General features: G+C 33.3%; 1 protein-coding gene across 1 annotated transcript in view; it reads left to right on the top strand.

The window, feature by feature from the left end:
- The window catches only part of LOC106871941 (uncharacterized), a 107,511-nt gene that overhangs the window by 40,002 nt on the left and 43,440 nt on the right, over positions 1-24,069 (top strand). The window contains exons 2-5 of the mRNA XM_089339065.1: positions 17,902-17,990; positions 19,835-19,941; positions 20,388-20,425; positions 23,192-23,433. Coding sequence (XP_089195191.1) covers positions 17,902-17,990; positions 19,835-19,941; positions 20,388-20,425; positions 23,192-23,433 — 476 coding nt within the window. The remainder of the gene's footprint in view (positions 1-17,901; positions 17,991-19,834; positions 19,942-20,387; positions 20,426-23,191; positions 23,434-24,069) is intronic.

Consider the following 24,069-nt stretch of genomic DNA (forward strand, 5'->3'; position numbering starts at 1 on the left):
CAAATGCTTCTTTTGGCTGTCTCCACACGTATACTTGATCTGTTGTCAGAAATAAGGTAAAGGATGACTTGTCAAGAAAATAACATTCTTCAACTGCTCTAGGGACCAATTCTGTAGGTTTTTTTTTACTCCACTCCAAATGCTTTGCAATGTTTGTTTTTGAAAGTAGTAGTTGTCTGATTGCAGCCCTCCCATGAAATCTGGCTTTGTGTAGCTCCCGGCAAATAAGTTTTGTGGAAACTGGGTTCTTGAGGTGGTCATTAAGCTCTGCAGTCATTTCGGAAGCTGTACTTTTGTGATCATTTCTAACAATTCATGTAAGAGTTCAACGGTACCTGTCTGAAAGTTTTGGTTTTCTTCCGGAGTTTTGTTTCAATAAGGAAGTTTTTCCTTCTTTCTCAAAGGCTGTCATTACTTTTGAGATTTTGCTTCTTGATACACCAAACATTTTGGCTGTTTTTGTTACGCTAAGCGCCTGCCATACGAGCACAAGCAATTTGACCTCTTTCAAAGCCTGATAGATCTATAATTTTAATTAATTTTAAATACCTTTTTCTGATGATATCTGAATAGAAACAGCAATTTTAGGAAAACATTAAACAACACTAATAATAAATCAAAAAACATAAAAAATAAACAAGCTTTTGATGGTTGTATAGATATTTCAAAATTATGATGGTGTCTCCATTATTTTGTCCATTCTCTGTCTCTCTATATATATGTATATGCACATATATGTATATGTGCTTGAGTGTGTGTGTGTGTGTGTATATATAAATATATATATATATATATATATATATATATATATATTAAAGCACATTGTATATAAGAAATATTACCTATATTATGTATATTATATTTTTATTACATATCTATTTTGTAGATTATGCATTATTTATATGTATATTATAGATAGATAGATATATCTTGTATTTGTGCCCACATAGTTTACGCATTCTTTACTGATAAGCGATAAATTTACACACATACACATTCATTACATATATATTTCATATAAATGCATTATATATTATTTTATATATCCATATATATAATGTATATTTTTGATATAAACATATTTTGTGTATAGCCTTTATATTATACATATATTTATAGTATTGATAGGCTCTCCATGCTATATTTATAAAATATCCTTATATCTATTAATGAAAAGTGTATATATGTATAAGATATATGTATGGATGTATAAAATTGTATTTAGATAATATGTTTTATATATAAACACATATAAATATGTGTTTATAAAAGTTTTCTGTAGTGTGTACAGATATGTAATGTTTGTTCAGTATATATAAAATATATGCATAATATATATGTAATGCTGAATAAAATATTATATACATTGACACCTCAACGCCGGTTTTTGTTATTTTGTATTTGTGTTGTTGATGTTGTTTTAATGTTATAGTAAAGAAATAGCAGTTGTTATTGTACATATAACTATGAGTCATTGACTGGTTATGGTGTCATATATTAACCCACATTATTGGCTGGCACACCACACACACACACACTGTCTGTCTGTCTGTCTATGTCCCCTGCCACACCTCACTCATGTCTGCTTCAACCTCCTCCTCCCCATTCATCTCCATGCCATGTATGTGCCATGATACTACTGAAATAGCAGCAACAACATCACACATACACACAACCTCTCTCTCCCTCTCTATCTCTCTCTCTCTCTCTTTTCCACCCCATCCCCTTACACGCCCCTCTCCCACATCTTGATGTTCTCCAAACTATCAGTCTTTCTCCACCCTTTTCTTTTATTCACAGTACTCCACCTTGGCTGCTACTTTGCTCACTCTCTCTACACCCCCCCCCCCCTCCACAAACATTTAGCTGTAGCATCACCCTTTCATCCGCTCAATTCCCTGATATTTATTATCCATTCCCTCACAGACTCCTATTTATTTAGTGAAATAAATACTATGTAAAATTTTACTTTTCTTTGTACATATTGTACATACCTGTGTGTGTGTGTGTGTTTTCTCTTCTGTAAGTGCAGCCAAGTTGGGGCACCTTCAAATATGCAATCAACCATATTGATCATATTGGCCGCACAACTTATCAAGTGACTGTCAGATACTTATTCTGCCAGCTTCATTGTGTCAAATCATTTGTCTATGGAGGACACAAACAAACTAACACTGGTTGTCAGGTAGGAATAGACGAACGCAAACACTAGCACATGTACAAACACACACACACACACACACACACACACATAAGTAGTTGCTGTGAAGTTTCCCATAACTAGGTTTACTTACAGGCTTTGTGGTCTGCCTGGGACTATACTAGAAAGTACTTTCTCAAGTTAACCTGCAGCCATGTTGTTGCAAAGCAACCTTCTTAACATATCTTTATATCTGAATATGAAATGCACACACGTGTGTATATAAATATCTGATACATGTATAATCACATACATGGATATATGCGTTCATATATGTATATATACATATGTATATATGTACATTTATGTATATGCACATATATATATGTATGTATATATATATATATGTATATACATATATATATATATATATATATATATATATATGAATGTATATACATATATGAATGTATATACATATATGTATATAAATATATATATATATATATATACACACATGTGTATATATATGTGTGTGTATATGTGTATATATATATGCATATACATATATATGTACATATATGTGTGTATATGTACATATAAATGCATATATATATATATATATATATATATATATAGTAGATACACATGCATATGTATACATATATAACATATATATACATACATATGCACACAGAAAAGCAGCATGTAGGGGGCTGTTTGTGCATTATAATTCATCCCTGTCTATGAGATCCACAGGATATGCAGTAAATACAATGAAGTAGATGACAAAAAAAAATGTGCACTGCACATTTCCAAAGTGAATAGCTATCAGTACTATTTTACCATATGCGAAGGCATCACCAGACCACCTTACAAGACCCACTTATCCATGGATAATGTGGGTTTTGAAACTGCTACATGTAACCTGCTGGGTGATTTGTGGGGCAGGATCGATGTTTAAGACTGGTTCACCTCCAGATCTTCCCTGTGGAGGTTCCTAACTAAAAATGGATCAACATAAAACAGCATCATATGCACATTGGTTAACTGCCCAACCAATATTGAAAATATACTTCTGTGGTCCTATGTGCTTTGTAAAATCATATGTAATAAACGCAATGAATCCCACATTGCAAGTACCATCATACAAGTACACATACTGGTTTAAGAACACCACCCTTAAAATTGCTGAGCTTGTGCCAAAATTTGAAGCCATATCCTATGCCTTTCATCCTTTCGGGGTCAATAAAATTAGTACCTGTCAAGTCCTGGGCTCAATAGAACCAACTAACCCCACCCCACTAAATTATTATTGGCATATTTGTTAGAGCATCAGACAAGATGCCTTGTAGCAAGTATTTTTACCTTCTGCCTTTCATCCTTCTGGGGTCGGTAAAATAAAGCGCCAGCCAACCCGTGAGGTTGATATAATTGACTTAGCCGTCACTAAAATTTCTGATAGATTAATAACAACTACATCATGTTTTTCTTTTTTTGAATTTAGGCTAAAAGCCATTAGTTTTCACAGATGCAGGTCCTTAATTACATGAACCCCCAGTCATTGACTGATAACTTATTTCATTGAACCTGAAAAAAAAATGAAACGTTGATTATGACTGGATTGAACAGACGTAGTATTCTGTAAGTAAATACTGCAAGTCCAGTGCTTTTAAATAGAATTCTCGCTCTATTGATGATCACTAATAATTACACCTTTATCGAGTTGTGGTCGTCAAAAATGATAGACAAAGATAATTCAAATAAATCATTTGGCAAAATACAATAAACACAGCTTACACAAAAATGTGGAAATAAATGTAGCTGAGCAACTGGCACCTCTCATTTGCAATGTTTTTATGTTCACAAAACGAAAAAAAAAAAGAAAAAAGTTTTTACATGTTGATGTATAAACAGAAAAAAGTCTAAAATAGAGGCCGGTAAAAGTTAAACACAACAGAAGAGGCATTTTATTTCATATACATACATATACAAACATGCTCACACACATATATGTATATACAGAAATCTGTGTGTGTATGTATTTGATTATATATATATATACATATATATCGCACAAACACACATATAGGCATCTTTGTGTATTTGATTATATATATATATATATATATATATATATATATATATATGATATACTATTTTGTATATATGTGTGTGTGTGTGTGTGTGTGTGTGTATTTTTATGTGTGTATTTACATAAATGTATATTTGTGCTCATATGATGTTTGATTATGTTGTTGATATATGTATATTTTCATATATGAATACATGTATATCTATGTAAAAATACATACATACATACACATATATGTTAATGCATGTATTGATATATATCTATAAATGTATATTGATATATATTTTCATATATGTATATTTATAGATGTGTATATTATATATGCACACACACACACTTTGTTTAGCATCGCGTTTCTGTGTGTATATATAGGTAAATGTATGTAAGCTCACGCACTCGGTGGAGTGGCAGAATCAGAACGTCGGGGAAAATATGTGAAATTTGTTCAGGTTCCTTACATTGTGTGTTCCTATCTCGTGGCGGTCAACTTTACCTTTCATTCTTTCAGGATCGATAAAATAAAGTACCAGAACTGGTTCCGAAGTAATCGACTGTTACCCTAACCCCAAACACATATACACATACCGAATTTCTGACTGTGAGCCCAGTTTATACATACGTTGTCTCCTAATCTATTGGCTTTGCTATGTATTTTCTATAGAAGATTGTCTCGCACACACACATAATAATAATGATAATGATAAAATATTAATCATAATAATAAATAGATATAGTTAAAAACAATGAGACTCCAGAAAAATTCAGATATACAGGTTTATATTTTCGAGTAAAATTATTATTTATATTCTTGAATGTGAGTCAAATTTGAATGTTTTTATAGGAAGAGGTGTGGGAAGTAGGTGGGGAACATGGGTGGGGCATCATAACCTAATAAAGAGTGAGAAGAATGAAATAAGGATCGGTTTACGGAGTAAGATAGACAGAAAGAAAGAGAGAGAGAGAACAAATTAATAGTTTAAAATCAAATAGCCTGTTTTCCTATTGGCCTTCTGAGCTCTGTATTGATTGGAAGACAGTATTTGTGCAACAAATTACACACGACTTCAACCCACAAGTACATTATGCATGCGCCAGACACACTGACCCAGTTTCATAGTTTTACATACACACAATCTTATATTCACACACACATATATATATATACATTTCTTGCATCTATATACATACATTGCTTGCTGCCTCTCACAACTCTTACTTTCCTTCACTCGCTTGTTTAATTCTTTGTCCCTCCTTCTCAGCTTCCCCCCTCCCCACTTTGATTCAGTCTGCTTGTCCCTCTCTTTCTCTCTGTGTTTACATACTACTAGATCTTTCACTCTCGTTCATTTCTCTTTCCCGCGTTCACTTTACACCCTTATTCCGTCTTACTCATTGTCTGCTCTCTGAAATATTTCTTTTGTTATTTTATCGGATTTGTATTTTTTTCTTTATTCAAATAATTAAAAAAAGAAAAAATTCTTACTATTTCTTTTTTCCTTTACCAAATAAATTATATTCTTCAGTGAGTCACTTAAAATACGAAATATAAAAATGATTTTTGATTATCGAATCACCTTTTCGCTATGCTTTTAGTGCATATATTTATAAATCCACGTTACATATATATAAAAAAAACTGTTACGATAATAGCGGTAATGTGATAGATGTCTATTAAATAATGGCTTTTCTTATATACTCAGGTACACCTCTGCGTTTAATTTCTATAAATATTTAAATTCTTTTTCTTATTTATTGTACCCATGTGCACGTTAAGTGTTTATTATTTTTTTTACCGGCTTCACGTCTGTGTATGGTCTTTTCACAACATCCACATGGTTTGCGTGTGCGTTAACTTGTGTTTATCCAAGGAAGAAAACAGTTACTCATAGCCTTCTCATAGAGCCTTCTGATTTGGACTGTACTGTTTCTGGCAGCTTGGTGCGAAGCGGCGAGTGAATCCCGGCGAACTGTTAATAAATAAAACTGGTGTGTTCGATCCTCCTACAGACCTGTCGAAAAGACCCCCGTGGGTCCAATTTCACAGCGAAACTTAATAGGGGCCGCTATGAATGAGTTCGTGTGCGTACGTGCGTGTATGTATTTGTATGCTACTTGTTTTTTGACCCGGAGCTGAAAGCTTTCCGTTAAATAGAATTTAGTTTGTGAGTAGTTGTGCGAATATTGTCATCGCGGTATACATTCTGACTTCGAACATATTCAAACAGGAAAAGAAACTGACCGATAGGACAGCTTTGCACACTAGTAATTTTCATACCATTAGGTGTGGTATGATGGGTTCCACTTTTGTTCCAGAAACTCGTGACTTGTTTCAAAAACTCTCATGATTCATTTCCAGCATGTGATTGAAACTTTTCCGTGGGAGAGCCACACAAACTTCAGCTTGCAAAATTTGGCATCATTATTATTATTCCGTATCCTTGTAGACTTGAGCAATTAGTAGTTTTTCTTTTATGAAGTTCAGAAAGCATATTGGTCAGATCCAGCACTAATTGCAGATCTTCTACAAAAATTTTGGTGGCTAATGAATCCCACTGTGCAAAACTGGCACATTGACCAATTTCTTTTCACCTGGGAAAGATCTGAACATCACAAATCTTTATTCTCCTGATTGGGTACCTTAACAGGTCTGTATTGACACCCTGTTACCAAAAGAGATGATCCATTGATGATGGTCAAGCCTTTGGCTTTATCTCATCTACAGAAGTATATAATACTTCACCCCTTCACCAATAGATGTATAAGAGAATTAATACCTCCTCCACTCCTTTCCTGTGGTTATTTGTGGGAATTAAATATCTCCTCCATTCCTTCATCACACATGTGTTACTAAACACTTTCCTTGTTTAGAATACAATCAATTCTGTGTGTGTCAGAGAGAAAGAGAGAGAGAGAGAGAAAATCTTTCTTAGTATTGTAATTGTTTTTCCTTTTACCTTAAATTAGCCTTCATTGAACTGACCTATGATCAACAAGCATTCAGCCATGCCACACATCCTTTTCTTTTGGGATATAAACTATACTAATCAGTGTCTTTTTATTTTTTTATTTTTTTTTTTTATTTAAGATGGTAAGATGTGATTTGGAGAAGAAATTGCTACTATTTTTAAAAATCAAGAGACTGCACAGATCAGTTGTTCTCAGTTATTTTTTGTGCATGGACCTCTTTGATTCATGTTTTACTTAGGTGTGTATGTGTGTGTGTGTGTGTGGGGGGGGGTACCTTCAATAACCATTCGATACCTAAAATCTCTCATTAACATTTATGTCTAAATATTTTGTGTATTGTAAAAGTTTAAACCAGCTTATTGCAAATAAATTTTAACAACAAAATCTGATATTGACCGCCAAGGGCCAAATGGACCCTGGTTGAGAACCATTGGCATAGATGTTTCCTTGGAGACATGTCTATTACAGTGTTTTAAAGCTCAGCTGACTAATAATATTACCCTCCATTTGCTGAGGTTGTTGATTTTCTCATAATTAAATATAATAAATCAGACTAATGAATGCAACAGTAGCTAAAGCAATTAGGTTGTTGAACTCTGTTAATGAGAGAAGTTTTCAGATCATTGATTCACCTCCTCTTTAGAATTGATTACAATTAAAAGAAAAAAATTCACGTATACTAAATTTTGATTTGAATTAGGAGCTTTTCTTTTTTAAACTATGGGTAACAATATTCTTATCTACTGGTTGTAGATGCTACAGATCCTGGTATGATGCATACACATTAAGAAATCAAGATATCTGAGTGTAAAGGATGAAAACAATTGTTAAGATAGCAATAGAAATATTTAAACAATATTTTCATCTTAGAAGATGAGGTCTACAGGAAAGTAGTTAGTTATGATCAACTTCAATACGTGGTTGGGAATTTACTTTTTTTGGTGCTGAAAAGATGAAAGGCAAAGTTGACCTCAGTAGGATCAGAACTCAAAAGAACTAGGACAAATACTGCAAAGTGTCTTTTCTGATGGTCTAACAATTCTGCTAGCTCTCCACAATTTCTTACATAAGCATAAAACCAGAAATCTAAGAGGAAGGTATTAGTCTATGAAACTGACCCCAGTACAAGACTGGTACTTTATTTTATTGACTGCAGACGGATGAAAGGCAAAATCGACCCTGGCGGAATTTGAATGCAGAACATAAAGTTGGACGAAATGCTGCTAAGCATTTTACCGGTGCAGTAACAATTCTGCCAGCTCGCTTCCGTCTTAATAATGATAATAATAGTAATAGTAATAATGATATGATGATGCGATTTTGGAAAGAGGACTAGTGAACATTTTGGTTTTAGCTTTTTTTTTGTAGGTGGGGAGTTAGAGTAGCAAGGATTACTTTCCTTCTTCCTCCTTCCACTCTTAATCTAAATTATGTGAGTCATAATTCAGCAGCAACTCTTCCTTTCCAATTTCTAGGATCTGTGTCTAGACTCCTGAAGCCCAAAGGGATAAGTCTAAAAGAATTAACAAAAAAAAAAAAAAGTAATAACTTGCTTTTTGTCAGAGAAAAGACTGTCTGTAAGAGTATGTACACTGGGCTGGTGAAGGCAATTTCATTTATGATATCACATTAATAGAATTGGGATGGATAAAATATGTGACTTAGATAATAATGTAATTTTTTGCTTTTTTTGTACATTGGCATAAGTCCGGTCATGTGTGAGTGTGATGTTATAGTAGTTTGGATCAATGGTTGGGGATGTAGATGTCAAATTTATTTTATTGACTTCAAAGGGATGAAAAGCAATGTTGACTACAATGGGATTTGTAGCCAGAATAACACAAAACACTAATATATTCAGTCCAACACTTAGTATTTCTACCTTTCATATCAAAATTAATTAGTAATAACAATAATTATTGATTTACAACATAGGCATGAACCCTCAAATTTTGGGGGCAGGGTACAGTTGATTAGATCAACATCAGTACTTAATTAGCACCTATTTTATTGACCTGAAAGGATGAAAGGTAAAGATGATCGCAAAAGGATTTGAACTCTGAATATAAGGCAATGTGCCTAAATACCACAGCATTACTAATTCTGTTTGTCCACCTCCCATATTACTATAAGTAATGATGTTTGCCTATTTTTATTAACAACTCATTGCACAAAATGAGGTTGTAACTCTCATTGTCTAATCTATGGAGTGGTGGTAGCAACAGTAAAGAGACAGATATCACATCATCATGTGTTGTTGTTGTAATAGTGTGTTAAACAGAAATGTCGGTTAATAGGTGGTGGCATTTATATATTATTGCTCTGACTATTTATTTTTATTTGCTTTGAGTAATTACTTTAATTTGGGAAAAAATTTCAATCAAAATGGAGAATAAACACACACACATACATACGCTAACATACATATGCACATAACTACCACACACACACACACACACACACACTGACATACATAGGCACACTAATATATGTAGAAGTTGCTATTAAAAGTATGGTGTGATGCAGTTTGTCTGTATATATATGTGTTTAAATAAACTGTATATAAATACTTCCATGGAAAATTAGATGAAATGATAATAATCAAGTACGGACACACACTAATATTAAATAATCAACTTATATCACAGTAGTCAGTTAAACAGCTACATTTGTATATATATCCATCTATATGTCATATGTAAAATATACATACATGCACAGACATACAAACACACACACACACACACACACACACACACACACACACACACACACTCTCTCACACACACACAGTTATTGTTTGTGTGAGATATATATATATATATATATATATATATATATATATAATATTGGTTTCAAATTTTGGTAAATGGCCAGCAATTTGGGGAGGATGGGTAAGTCAATTACATCGACCTCAGTGCTTAACTGGTACTTATTTTATTGACATCTAAAGGGTGAAAGGCAAAATCTAATACTATGTCCTGAATGCATATATACATATATATCGTTATATTTCAGGATGGGCATTTTTTTTCTTGCCAAATAAACACACATATATATTTTTATTTATCTTATATCCATTGTCTGGAAATCTTTCGTCATACACAGGTGTGTAATGAAAGATTTCCAGACAATGGACGTAAGATAAATAATAATAAATGAGTGAAGAATGGATATATAGTGTGTGTGTTTATTTGGCAAGAAAAAAAATGACCATCCTGAAATATAATAATATCTGTTTCAACGCACAATTTCACATCAGGAATCTTGCAAAACAAATTCTCCCCTTCTCTCTCATACACACTCACACACATCAAGAATTGAACAGAAGGAATACAACAAGGGGGAAAAGTTAAAGTTAGATGAGGTGTCAGTGCTGTTATTAAGCTACTTGGAAAAAGCTAGAATGTATACTAAGACAGAAACAAACAAGACTTTATATAAATACAACAGACAAAGAATTATGAATATATAACAGCACAAAACCTTACAGAAGAAAAAAATAATAATTATATATATATACCACAAATACAACGGAAAGAACTTTGCAGCTATCGAATGAAGTTAGTAGGTTGCGCAAAAATGAAATAGAGCAAGTCCTAGAGGACGTAACAGGAGCCCAGACCAGCATGACCAGTCTGGTCAAAGGCAGGGCAGAAAAGAACAACACTGCTTTGCCAGACACTAGTCACGTGGTAGGGAAGAGGAAGTATTGAGAGAGGGAAAGAATGGGAGACAGAGAGAGAGAAAGAGAACAAAGGAGCTAGCTTTTTCCCAGTAGCTTAATAACAGCACTGGTGCCTCCAAGATTGAGTGGTCTCAATGGTAATGGCGCGAAACCACTATATTTTGGGTCATTGACTGACAAGGAAAACTCAGCTGCGAATATTCTGTGTATTGTGTCTTAGTCTAAATTTCCTGTCTATTAAGTTTACATCTAATTTCCCATTTGCTCTGCTTTCGTTTAACTTTTTCTCTTTGTTCTGTTCAACCTTTGATATAGCCATGTAGTGCAATGGACACCCTGTTTGTTTACTTCTCCATAGGTGTACACACGCACGCACGCACGCACACACACACACACACACACACACACACACACACACACACACACACACACTTGTATATGTCTACATTAGGGTGTGGTGAAAAAGGTACTTTTTACACAGATTTTCGAAGTATGTTTTCAAGAATATATTTTTTATTGTGAAATCCTTTAAAAACAACTGTGTTAAAATCTGAAGTTCTTAAATTTACATCTTCAGGCTCCGCAGCCCACTTGAAATTTTGAATAACGAGAAAAAATCAATTTATAACACGTTTGTCATTCCTCATTTTATTTTTTACATTCATTATTATGAATCGATTTTCTTTTGTGAAATCCTTTAAAAACAAGAGTGTTAAAATCTCAAGCTCTAAAATTTATATCTTCAGGCTCCGCAACACACATGAAATTTCAAAATTATGTGAAATGAATAGACTTTTCGACTTTTTCTTTATTATTTTTAATACTAGGTCATCAAATATATGTGTTACATGAGGTCTAGATTACACACACGTTAAAATAAAATTACGTGTAAACCAATTTTTGATTCTTGACACATTTTGGTGATAAAAATAATTAACATTTCCAATTTATTCGAAATAATTCCATGTAACTAAATAATACGAATCATTTCAGTAATAAGGCCAATTTTTTGCATAGACGAGAATTAGCATCACACTCTCAAATAAAGAATGGAACAGTCAAAGATTTGTTGTTTTGGAAATTCCTAAAATGACATAATGCTAATTGTTACATTCACAATAGCTAAAACTAAATAATTCCAATTGATTATTGCTGTATTACCTTTCAATTTGAAGTCCTTTTTTTGTCTTGAACACCAGAATTTTTTTTTCTTGTGTGTTCGTGCGTGCGTGCGTGTGTACACCTATGGAGAAGTAAACAAACAGGGTGTCCATTGCACTACATGGCTATATCAAGGGTTGAACAGAACAAAGAGAAAAAGTTAAACTAATGAAACTGTCCCAACTGTTCTTGCCACAATCATAATATATGATTTGCAGTTGTAAGCTATTAAGAATGTGCCATTTTCCTGGGATTCCTTAATGCCATTTCAGATGAACATTTCCCTTCAGAAATAGATTGGTGGATATCAAGAAAGTATTTTTGATCAGTGCTAAGGTTGTTTCTGTCTACTGATGGTAAGTCCATTAGAATCTGATTAAATTTCACAACACTTAGTGTTTCACATCGCTCCAGTCTCTTACCAATCGGCCAAAAAATCCACGAGGCCCAGTAGTTTTTCCATCGAGACTGTTAATAAGATGGCATAAGTTGGTGAAACTTGCTCACTAAGATCACAGGGAGTACCAAATATTGGGCATTCAATATCATGATGTGTTATTGGCTTATGAGTCATCACTAAATGTAAACAACACTAAATTTAACACGATCATTAATTTTCATACAATGGCCTAAAGTCAAGGTACAAAACAGAAAACTTCACACGTACGATGTACGTCCACATGCAGCAGCTGTTGCAGCGGCAATGGAGAGAAGTTCACACTCAAGTTCTCTTTATAGTCAATGCAGAACCTCAAGATATTAGTCAATTGTATTGAAACTTGGTATGCAACCTCTTAAGGATACTATATTTACAGTTTGCATTCTGGTATGTAGAAATATGTATTCATTATGACTTATAATCCATGAAATCCCAAATTTGACCAAAAATAATGATTTTTGAAAATTTTCAATTGCGTTGTAGAGCCTGAAAAAAATATTTAACCGCAAAGTTCTTTATACACCTTTCTTTTAACCTTAATTCACAAGAAAATATCAATTCTTGGTTACAATTTCAAAAGTTGCATTTTCTACTCCACCCTAGTCCACATGTATGCACAAATAAAATGAAGAACATTATAATGTTAGTAAAAGTAGCAGTGGGATTTCAACTGGGGTCAAATTTCTTTTAGATGAATACATACTCAGCTCCCAACTCAAAAAACATTGTTAAGAGAATTCTATGTGAGTATGAGGGGGGGGGGGTATGAACAATTTTTTTCATATGTTTTGTTTAATTAATTGTTGTTGTCCTATCTAATATCATTGTTGCTTCAATAAAATATTTCATAATAAAACATCAAGGGTAGTCAGTCATTCTTCCACAAGTTCACTGACCTAATTCAAAAGACATCTCTGTTGTCATCAACCATAATAATAACACTTCTGCAGAAAGTTTTTAAAAAAGTGAACATAAAAGATAACTTGATAGTGTTTCTGCATCCAAACAATAAGAAATATTGTCGCTGATTCATTGAATCCACTCTTTCATTGCATGCAAATACACATCATTTTATCATCTTTCTATTTATATACACACCTGTCCCATCTTCTCTACCTTTTTACTTTCTTTTGTATCTTCCACACACACACACACACACACACTCCCTATCTCTCTCTTTCCCCCCTCTCTCTTTACTCCCCATTCACAAAAACCAGTGTAAATACAAATGCAAAATCCAGATTTATGAAAACTGGAGTGTCTGTATGAAATAATGTAAAGGTTAGTGTTTTTATCAAGTTTAAATGTAGCGTAGGTTTACTTTGTTTGGTCTGCATGTTTGTGTATGTATATGTCTGCATTTTTTTTTTTATAGTGACATGCTGCTTCGAAATTATTTTTAAAAGTTGTACATATGGGGAATCATTAGTAAGAATAATCACAAGAAGAAAAATAATTTTTATTGTAACATAGCTAAAGAGCCAAAAATGTGTAAGGGAGGAGGAGACAATTTAACCCCAGTCGTAGATTGGTACTATATTTTATCAACCCCTGAAAGATGGGAGGCAAAGATGGAATTCAGATGAATTTGAATATTTGAACTTGGAATGCAAATATCTGGAAATATATATATATATATATATATATATATATATATATATTCTGTAAATACAGTGAGCAATAAAAAATGAGTGTATATGAAGAACAAGGTTTAACAAATAAGGTATTAACGTAATGCTTTAATGGAAACAAGATGTTTTAATGTTTTGGACATGAGTCTTTCATCAGAAGGGAGAGAAGCACAGAAGGAATGAGAAACAGAAAAGACACACATAGAAAAGAAAAATGTGTGCGCGCACACACACACGTGCATGCTCACACGCACACACACACACACACACACACACACACACACACACACAAATACACAATGTATTCATTTATATTTTATATTTAAACAATACTTTAATTTCAAAAAGAAAAGGTTATGCACCTAATTAAATTTTTTTTTAAATGATAATTTGTTTTGTTGCTTTAGGTGTTTAATCTTGCTTTTACTTCTAACTTTGATGTACTTCAGCTTTTTAAGCAGATAAAGAAAGATGCTTTTGATTTTCTTATGTAGTGTTTTTATAGATTATTTCTTTTAATCCTTTTGATAAAAACAACTACTTTCTAAATTTAAGTTTGGTGTCATAACTTCTTCAATAAACAATATAAAAGCTTGAATGGCATTGTTATAGTTATTAACTCTTTAGCATTTAAACCAGCTATATCCAGCCAAAATATTCTGCTTGTTTTATGTTCAAACTGGCCTGATCTGGCCTCTCACACCTATCCTAGAATGGCATTCTAAAAATTTACAATCACATCATTAAAATCTCAAAGCTACAAGGTAATACATGATTAATTCAAAACATTGTGAATAAATAAGTGTGACATTTGACAGAATTATTTGAATACTAAAGAGTTAAACCCAAACATTTTGCGGATTAGAAAGTAGATTGATGATTCACATTAGCTGTGTGTGATTATTCTATTTATAAATTTATAAATGGAAGAGTTGCAGTTGAAGGTTTAGTGTGCTAACTCCACTGACCTAATTATAAGAAACACCTCTATTTTGGGGTTATGTACATTTTAGGGTGATATACATTAGGTAATTTATTACCTGATGTAATTATACACAAATACACATTTTTTTTACTTGGGAAGTAACTGACAGTATGCATTACTCGAATGAACAAAACATATTGAAAGAAAGACAAAGGAAAATGAGTATCACAATTGCTTTTGCAAATGCATGCATATACAATCGAAATAGTCTGAATGGTTGAAGTTATTGGACAATTCTTGGATTGTGAATTCATTCCCACAACAGAACGTTTTGTTATATCCTTGAATTTATGACTTTGTAAAGAATACCTTCTGTTTTGTTTATAACTAATTTTTCTAATTAATGCCCTATGTATATCCACATATTATCGTCATTAATGTGCAGTGAGAGAGGGAGGAGAAATTGAGGGAAAAGGTGAGAATGATGCAGGAAAGGAATTCAGAGAGAAAAGGTGTGGGGGAGTGAAAAAGAAGGGAAGAAAATGATTTTTTCATTACTGCTTCACATACTTCCATTATAAATGGTATATTTATTTTGTTATCATTACTTCTCCCTACCTCTTCCTCAGCCCTAAGATAACCACCATTATCTCCATCACCTACATTCCACATTATTTATTGATTACAGAAGCAGGTAACTAGGAAAAGGAGTGAAAAACAAATATCAACTTGACCCATTTTTGATAACAACCTATTTAGCTAAAAGTGTGTGTATATGTGTATGTGAACTGATACTTCAGCTAGATTAATGTTTATTTCTTGCATAGTCATCCAATTTCAAGAATTCTTTTTTAACAATATAAATTGGAAGACTGTGACATTCATGCCTATCTTCAGCATATATGGAAATGAAAACTATTGAATGAAGCTTTGGAATTCCAGAATCTTATTTCTTTCTATAGAATACATCCTTTTATTCTCTTTTTACAAGTTTCAGTCATTGAAATGTGGCCATGCTGAAGTACCTCCTTCAACAGGTTTAGTCAATCATATTGACCTAATACTTACTGTGGTTTGGTACTTATTTTATTGATTTCAGTTTTTCAAATGGTTAAGTTTTACGTTTTTGAAGTAAGCGGATGCAACTTAATGCATTATATTTTTTTCTACTGTACTGATGTTACACACACACACACACACACACACTGCAGATGTTGGTATGACTGTGTGGTTAAGAAGTTTGAGTTCTAATGTGTAGCACGTTCAGCAAGTTTCTTCTACCATGGCCCCATGGTGACTAAAGGAGAAACTGACAGAGGCCAGTGTGTGTGTGTGTGTGTGTGTGTGTGTGTGTACATATGTGCTCACACACAATTGGCACCACTGTCATACAGTTGTCAGTCATCTCCTATCTTTCAAGGAAAAATGACTGTCATAGGGAAGTATTACCTTGCTTGGAAATAGGTGTGGTATGAGGAGATATTGGCTGCAATTTCTTGCAGATCAAGAACGATTCAGTAGTAACTACTCCATTGGCTTATCTATGGATGAATGATAATTTCCAGTTTTTAATGCAGGTTCATTTCTCAGTTTTGCAGTTTTACTTTTGATATTTGTTATTTCAGTTAGTCTCTTGACTTACTAGAAATAGTAGCTAAATTATGCACTACTGTTCTCAAAAAAAAAAAAAAAAAAAAAAAGACACATTGGATTGTGTAATCCTAGATACACTATATCTGAATAGAGATGGGATGGTCACAATTGGAATGCCTTTCGTAGATCTGTATCAGAACTGGTCTGGGCTCAACAATAACAATATACTCTCTCTATTCCTCCTTCTCTTTCTTACTATCTACTCTCTCCCATCTCTATGTATGCTGTTCTTCTCAACATTCCCTGTCTTTCTTTCAATTTCTCTTCTCTTTAGATTTTAGACTTTCTTTCTCTTGATCACTATTTCTCTAAATCCTGGGTGCCTTCCTATATACACTCATGCACCCTCACACTTAGGTGTTTTCTGCCCTTGAACTGCCAGTGCTCTTCTCCTCTTTGTTCATTCAAGTTAACTGTACTTAAATTACTTGTACCCCTCCTCCCCCTCTTGTTTGAATATACCTGAGTATGGAGGGTGGTGGTGTCATGTCTTTTGTTACTATTGTCTGACCTGTTGTTTTATCCATCACCATTCCTACTACATATAACTTCTACCACCAATACTATACTGTCACTAATGCATCCTTCAACCCTTTCCAGAACATCCACATTTATCCCACTACCACAAAACAACGCTACTGCTGCTACTACTCCTACTACTACTTGAGGTTAGCTGTACTGGTTAGTGCCATGCAAAGGTGTGGTAGTACATAAATATGTGTTTACACAGTGTGGTAATTGTTGCAACTTGTAAATATAGTTCATGTGGTACAGATTGATTCATTAGACCATATAATACAATGATTCCACAGCTAGATTGCAAGATACAGCTGCCCTTTAACTATTGTTTACTTAACATACCTTATAGTTAGTGACCTCAGCATGCCAAGGGCCAGATAGTACTGCTAAACTAGAAGATGGTAGTGGTAAATTCTTGCAATCATTTGGGCCAGGTCCCTAGTATGTGGATAACTTCCTTCCACCAATTTATGGAAATCATGAAAAATTTGAAGAATACTACCCTTCCTATTCTGACCAAGCCATGGAAAATATAAATCTACACCATTGTTGCCTTAATATTAAACTTTAATTTGATGTCTATGCAAAATTGAATGATTTGATACTTCTAAATTTGTTTCATGTATCAGTAAAAAAGAAAATATAATGATGTTAATTTGAAAAAATTTTGTTTTTCTTTACAGAGTTTGATGGAGAGACTGTTTTATGTAGGGTTTGTGGAGACAAAGCCAGTGGCTTTCATTATGGAGTTCATGCCTGTGAAGGCTGCAAAGTAAGGAATCTTTTATCACTTTTATCTTCAATACCAATATCATCAATTGACTACACCTATTTGTATTGGGTATGATAACAACTTCACCTATCATGTCTCATTAGCATTGTTTTAAGTTTATCAGTAGTTACAATACTACTCACCTCTAAGGTTATTGATACAAGGTTTGGAAAGACACCCAGCTTCACACTCTCATGAGTTGGTTCCCAGGTGATCACTTGCCTGGTGAGCAACTCTGGGTCTCTCAAAGACAGTGCCTGCTAATTATCAAATGTCTTCTTGCTATCTTGTTGGTCAATTGTGTGAGTTCACTATTGAATTGCTCCTTGGTCACCTACAAATCCAGTTTACCCTGGAGACTATCCAGAGCATCTGAGTTTAACATACATTGAGAGGACATGGCCATGGACCTAGTGACAGTCCAAGTTTTGCACCTGTAAAAGAGAATTACCTTGACTGTTGCTAAAGGATTCCATTTTAACTTCAATCTCTCCTAGATTAATCAACTTAATGGAAGACACTGGAGTTGAATAAACTTTGCTCTCCACCCATCCCTGTACAAATAGGCATTATGTTATGCACAAAAGAAACAATTTTGTTTAACCATTCTTATTTGATGACTATATGCTATTTTTGTTTTCTATACAGTCCTAATATCAGTTTTAGGCTTCAGTGCCTTGTGTAGAGGAGATATATCAACTTCTAGTTTATTCACTCATGACTTAATTTGTCCAGATCAGCCTTGATCAAGCAGAGCTATGAAAACTAATGTTGCAGCTAGGATCATGTCCAATGTGTTAATTTAAAAGACAGTAGGATATGAATTGATGGAGACTTGGCTACTATTTGTAGCAAGTCAACAGCTTAGAAACCTCTTTTATTTACTTGTCATACTTTAATAAAACATGGGTGTGCTTGTTTTACATTGAGTCAAGAGTACCAGTCAATTATCTGATGTTTCAACTAGTTGTATGTCCTCACCACTGTCTGTCATATTTAAATCTCAGTAACTCAGTTAAGTATCAGCTGATGACCATCTTATTCTATTTCACAGCCATTGTGCTTTCATAATAATGACATATTTTCCCAATAGCAACAGTGAATGTTAGTCTCTCTTTAATTTTAAAAGCATCATTGATCAGGTGACAAGTTATTTTTTACAGTTTAAAATAATTAACCCAATTAATTATCTTGTTATGGTGTCCAGTTTTTCTGTCTCTTTTTATTTTTTAACAATAAATGCAGCTTCTTCACAAAAATAGGATAAAAATTTTCTGATATTAGCAAAATGATAGAAATAAATGTTAATGAACTAAATTAATTTGTCTCCTCATTTCCGTTTTTAAATGTTTTATAAAATAATTTTTGTCCATTTATACAAATCTATTTTTTAAAAATCAAATTAGTGAGATTTGTAATACACTCTTTTATAGTTTTACTGACTCTGGTCATTGGGTCAATGCCATGCCATGGCACTGCTTTCAAGGGTTTAATTCAATATGCTGACCCCAGATGCTTATTTCAGTTTGATACTTATTTTAATATCGCTCTTTTTTTTCTTCTCCATTCTAACTTTTCTGAGACTGCCTCTGTTTTAAAGTGAGCTGAACTAAATTCTTCCATAAAAATTTCATGATAATTTATGTTCTAAACATCATCTTAATAATGACAGTTATTTTACAAAATTATTCCTCTTCATAATTAATGAAAACAAAAGTAGTGTGCTTCAACAAAAATATAATTTAAATGATGACCCATGAGTTTGTGTTATTCATTTGATTGTTATCTTCTGCTACATGTACAAGACCATATATTCAAAATCTTTTCTCCTTCTTCATATACAGGGATTTTTCCGAAGGAGCATACAACAAAAGATAAGTTATCGCCCATGTTTAAAAAACAAAATGTGCAATGTTATGAGAGCCAATCGCAACCGGTGCCAGTACTGCAGGTGAGGTATTTTTCTTAAAGTCTTTAATCTACATTTTATAATTTTTTAAATTTTGTCATAGCTATTACTAGATACTGAATATCTGAAACTCCAAAGTGTATGAACAACTAAAAATGTTTAGTCAGTGATATAGACAGATTATTACTGAGAAATTTATTTGGAAGTAATTTGTTAACAAGATTTATTTTAGTTTGCATTTGAAAAGCTTTACTTACTGTGCCAATGTCTTAGACAATTAGAAGTAATTGCTGTACATTTTCATTTTCCACTGCTGTTAACATTTAGCCATATTAGACAAGCCATTGCTGGTAGTGTTTTTATGGGACTAAGGCAGTAAAACTAGTTAGGTGGTAAAACAGTTAAACAATATTTTCATATATGATGTTTGAATTGCATTCTGTATTCATATGAGCGTGACTTACCAAGCTATCTTACTAACATTTCAGATTTAAGAAGTGCATAGCTGTTGGGATGTCCAGAGATGGTAAGTTATTTGAATTGTTTCTTATAATTAGCTGTAATTTTAAACATGAGCACTGCTTTGCATCTCCAATCAAGATATTTAACTTGGGCTTGTCCAGTTTACTTAGCTGTAAAATAGTTAACAAGAGAATGTGCAGTTCTGTATTGTTAGATGTATAATTGACAATTGTTTTCTGGTTTTCCATAAGCATAGATCTTGATCAAGTGAAGCACAATAGCTGCAGTGCATCCAAAATAATCCAATCAGTTGTGTTTTAAGCAGGCCTTTCCCCATCAAAATGTCACCTGACTGATTTGCTTGAAGTAGGTTGCCTACACACTTCATCCTTCTCTGCCTTTTCTATCACTACTAAAGTGGCCTCTGTTCCTTGGAACAAGCTGGTCTCTTTCTACCTCTAGTTGAGTCTTCTCAATTTACTCATCTCTCTTCATCATATTATCCCCACCTTAGGTCCTGGACTAAACATATTCCCCTGTCTCTTCTTCCTAGAATTTAAGTCGTTAGAATTATAACTTTTCCAGCAGTTGTGCAAGAACAACTACTGTATTCATCTTATTGGTTTGAAAGGGCCTGTGAAGTTTCTGGAAAATCAGTTTTACAAACTGAAATCTGCTCTTTGTTGTAGCCAATACATTTATTGTACTAATACTCATAAGAAAAGCTTGAAAACTATACACACTCATTCATCTACTTTGCCTTTTCTTATGGCTACTTAAGTAATTATCATCCTGAAACTCATTTTGTTAAACATTTTAATTATTCAATGGTATGGGTTTAAATTTTCAGTGAACCAATTTATCAACTAATATTTCAATTCACCAGCTAGAACTGTGCCTATTTGTTAATTTCCTTCAGGAATACATCACCATTTGTCATGTGTTTTATTTATTTTTCTTACATATATCTGTGTGTGTTGTCGTAGTTGTTTTTTTTTAGAGTAAATGAAGAAAATAGTTTTTGTAAACATCTTTGTTATGAACTGTGTTTGAAATTCAAGCTGTGGTCAGTGGCATGAAACTGATACAGAGGGATTTCTTTTAGCTCTTACTAGTGTCAGTCACCGTTTCAAAACAAAAGAAAATAAATTTTTGAAATTAAAAATAAACATATAAATATAATTAATATATATAATTTGAGATAAATGCAGGACAAATGTGGAGAAAACAACAAGCCGTATAAATAAGTGTGGGTAGTGAATATTTAAAAAAATGTCATTGCTTAGTTATGGAACAAAGGTGGCACCTATGACATTGACTTCTTTATTTTTTGTGGGACCTACCACCTCAGCTGGAGTTGAAAAGGGAAAGAGAAGAAGCTCTTCAGTTACTACAATAGGAAACAGTAGATCAAAATATCAAACATGTTGGAGGATCTATGATGACTGCAGAAGAATGAGCTGAGTATGGGTTAGCAGAACTATAAATTAATATATGTTCAGAATAGCTATCTAATTGGTATAGACATGTAAATAGATGACAATGTGCTGGGTGAAGAGATGCCTAGAACTGACTCGAGAGAGTACCTACAATATAGATTGAAGGAAGACTTGGAAGAATGTAGTTTAGTCAGCTCTGTTCAATGTATATTGTAACAGAAAATGTGATATATGATTGAGATACATAGAGAACAGTGTATCACAGACTTTCCTAATCCATGAATAGCTTAACTTTATTCATGAAACAGGGTTATTAAATATAGATATAGGATAGAGAAATATAACATTATTTCTTAAAAGCTTGAACTGTCAGTTGTGTTCGAGAAGAAATTGAAAACTGTGATATTTATGGACATTAGCAGATGTAAATTGAAACTATAGATTATTTGGTCACCAACCATAAGCATTATCATTGAAACTAACTTGTTTCTAGTTCTGTGGTTAGATCTCAGAAATGAATCTAGATGTAAATTATTTGATATTTATGGCATGGCTGTGGTAAGGAGTTTATTTCCTAACTGCATGATTCCAGGCTTGGTCTCACTGCATGGCACCTTGGGCAAGCATCTTCTACTATAGCCCTGAGATGACCAAAACCTTAAGAGTAGATTTGGTGCTCAGAAACTGAAAGAAGCCCATTGTATATGTATGTCTTTGTCCCTCACAATTACTTGATAACTGGTATTGATTTGTTTATGTCCCTGTAACTTCACAGTTAGGCAAAAGGAATACAATAAAGTACCAGGTTTAGAGAGGGAGATAAGTACTCAATTTAACTTGTTCGATTAAAACTCTTCAAAATAGTTTTCCAGCATGGTTGCAGTCTAATGATTGAAACAAGTAAAGGATAAAAAAAGTTGTATGAATGTGTGTGGCATAGTGTAGTGGTTAGGGTGTTTGGCTCACAATCATAATCGCATGAGTTCAATTCCTGAACTAGCTGGTGCATTGTATTCTTGAGTAAGGTACTTCATTTCATGCTGCTTCAGTCTACTCATCTGTAAATTAGTTCCAGCTGGGTGCTGGTACAGCCCTCTCTCCATCCAACAGTCACATCCCTGATGCACCACTGGAAGAATGGAGGGTTCAGAAGGTGTCTGCTTCAGTTCATGACTACAAGGACACCCAAAGCAATTAGTGAAAGTATGGTATATGTCACTAAGCCATACTCACTCATGAATGATAGTTGGTTCTGCTACTCTACTACATTTACATATGAAATTTCGCGACACATTATTTACTACAAATTTCCATCCTTCATACTTTGAGAACTATGTAAAATTATTTTTTTAATGACTTCTAGTTATACTTTGCTATTTTTTGTTTAATAGCTGTCCGATTTGGTCGGGTTCCAAAAAGTGAAAAAGCTCGCATTATGAAACAGATGCAGATGGTGAATTCACAAGGTCCATCATCAGAGTTTGAAAGTTTATTACAGAATAGTGATGAAATAATTCAGTCAGTTTTGAAAGCACACCAAAAAACAAATGAATATTGCCGTGAACGGTTGTATAGAATGCGCAAAACTGCTGAAGAAAACAATAACTATGATTGTGGCAATCCAGAACAAACAGTAAGTATATTTCTACTAGCATTTTCCCCCCATATTTTATATACTGAACTCTCCCATTTGCTTACTCAGTAGATCTTACATCATCGGTAGATTTTACACTCACATACATTATCATATTCACGGTTAGACTCACTGATTGTGAAACATACAGCCTCTTGTATATTTGTAGATATGTATGGATTATTCTTAAACAAATTGAAAATTTGAATCTCATTATTCTATCTCCTTACTAATTCCAAAGAGTTACTAAAATGATGATTGTATGATCATGTTCTTAATAGAGGATGAATAGCTCATAGGTTAATAAAGTGCCACAGAAAATAACAGTAAGCTCTTTACAAGCTGAATCCACATTCTGGTAGTAGCTTTTTGATTTCAGTAATGACACTAATGCACTTGTGGGTGGTGTAAATATTACAATATCTCAGCAAAATGCTTGTGTAATACAATCTGGAATGTTGAAAATCAGTGAAAAATGCTGTTGCAGAATTTCCACAAATAATAAGAAAACTGCCATAAAACAACATAAAACTGTAAATGGTTTCAAAGAGATGGAAATAAGTAAATGTAATCTGTCAAAAAAAAAAAAAGTTTTACAAGAATGATGCAGTTACATTTATAAGTTTTCAATTATTT

The sequence above is a fragment of the Octopus bimaculoides genome, chromosome 21 (assembly GCF_046866305.1).
Source record: "Octopus bimaculoides isolate indiv1 chromosome 21, ASM4686630v1, whole genome shotgun sequence".
NCBI classification, from domain to species: domain Eukaryota; kingdom Metazoa; phylum Mollusca; class Cephalopoda; order Octopoda; family Octopodidae; genus Octopus; species Octopus bimaculoides.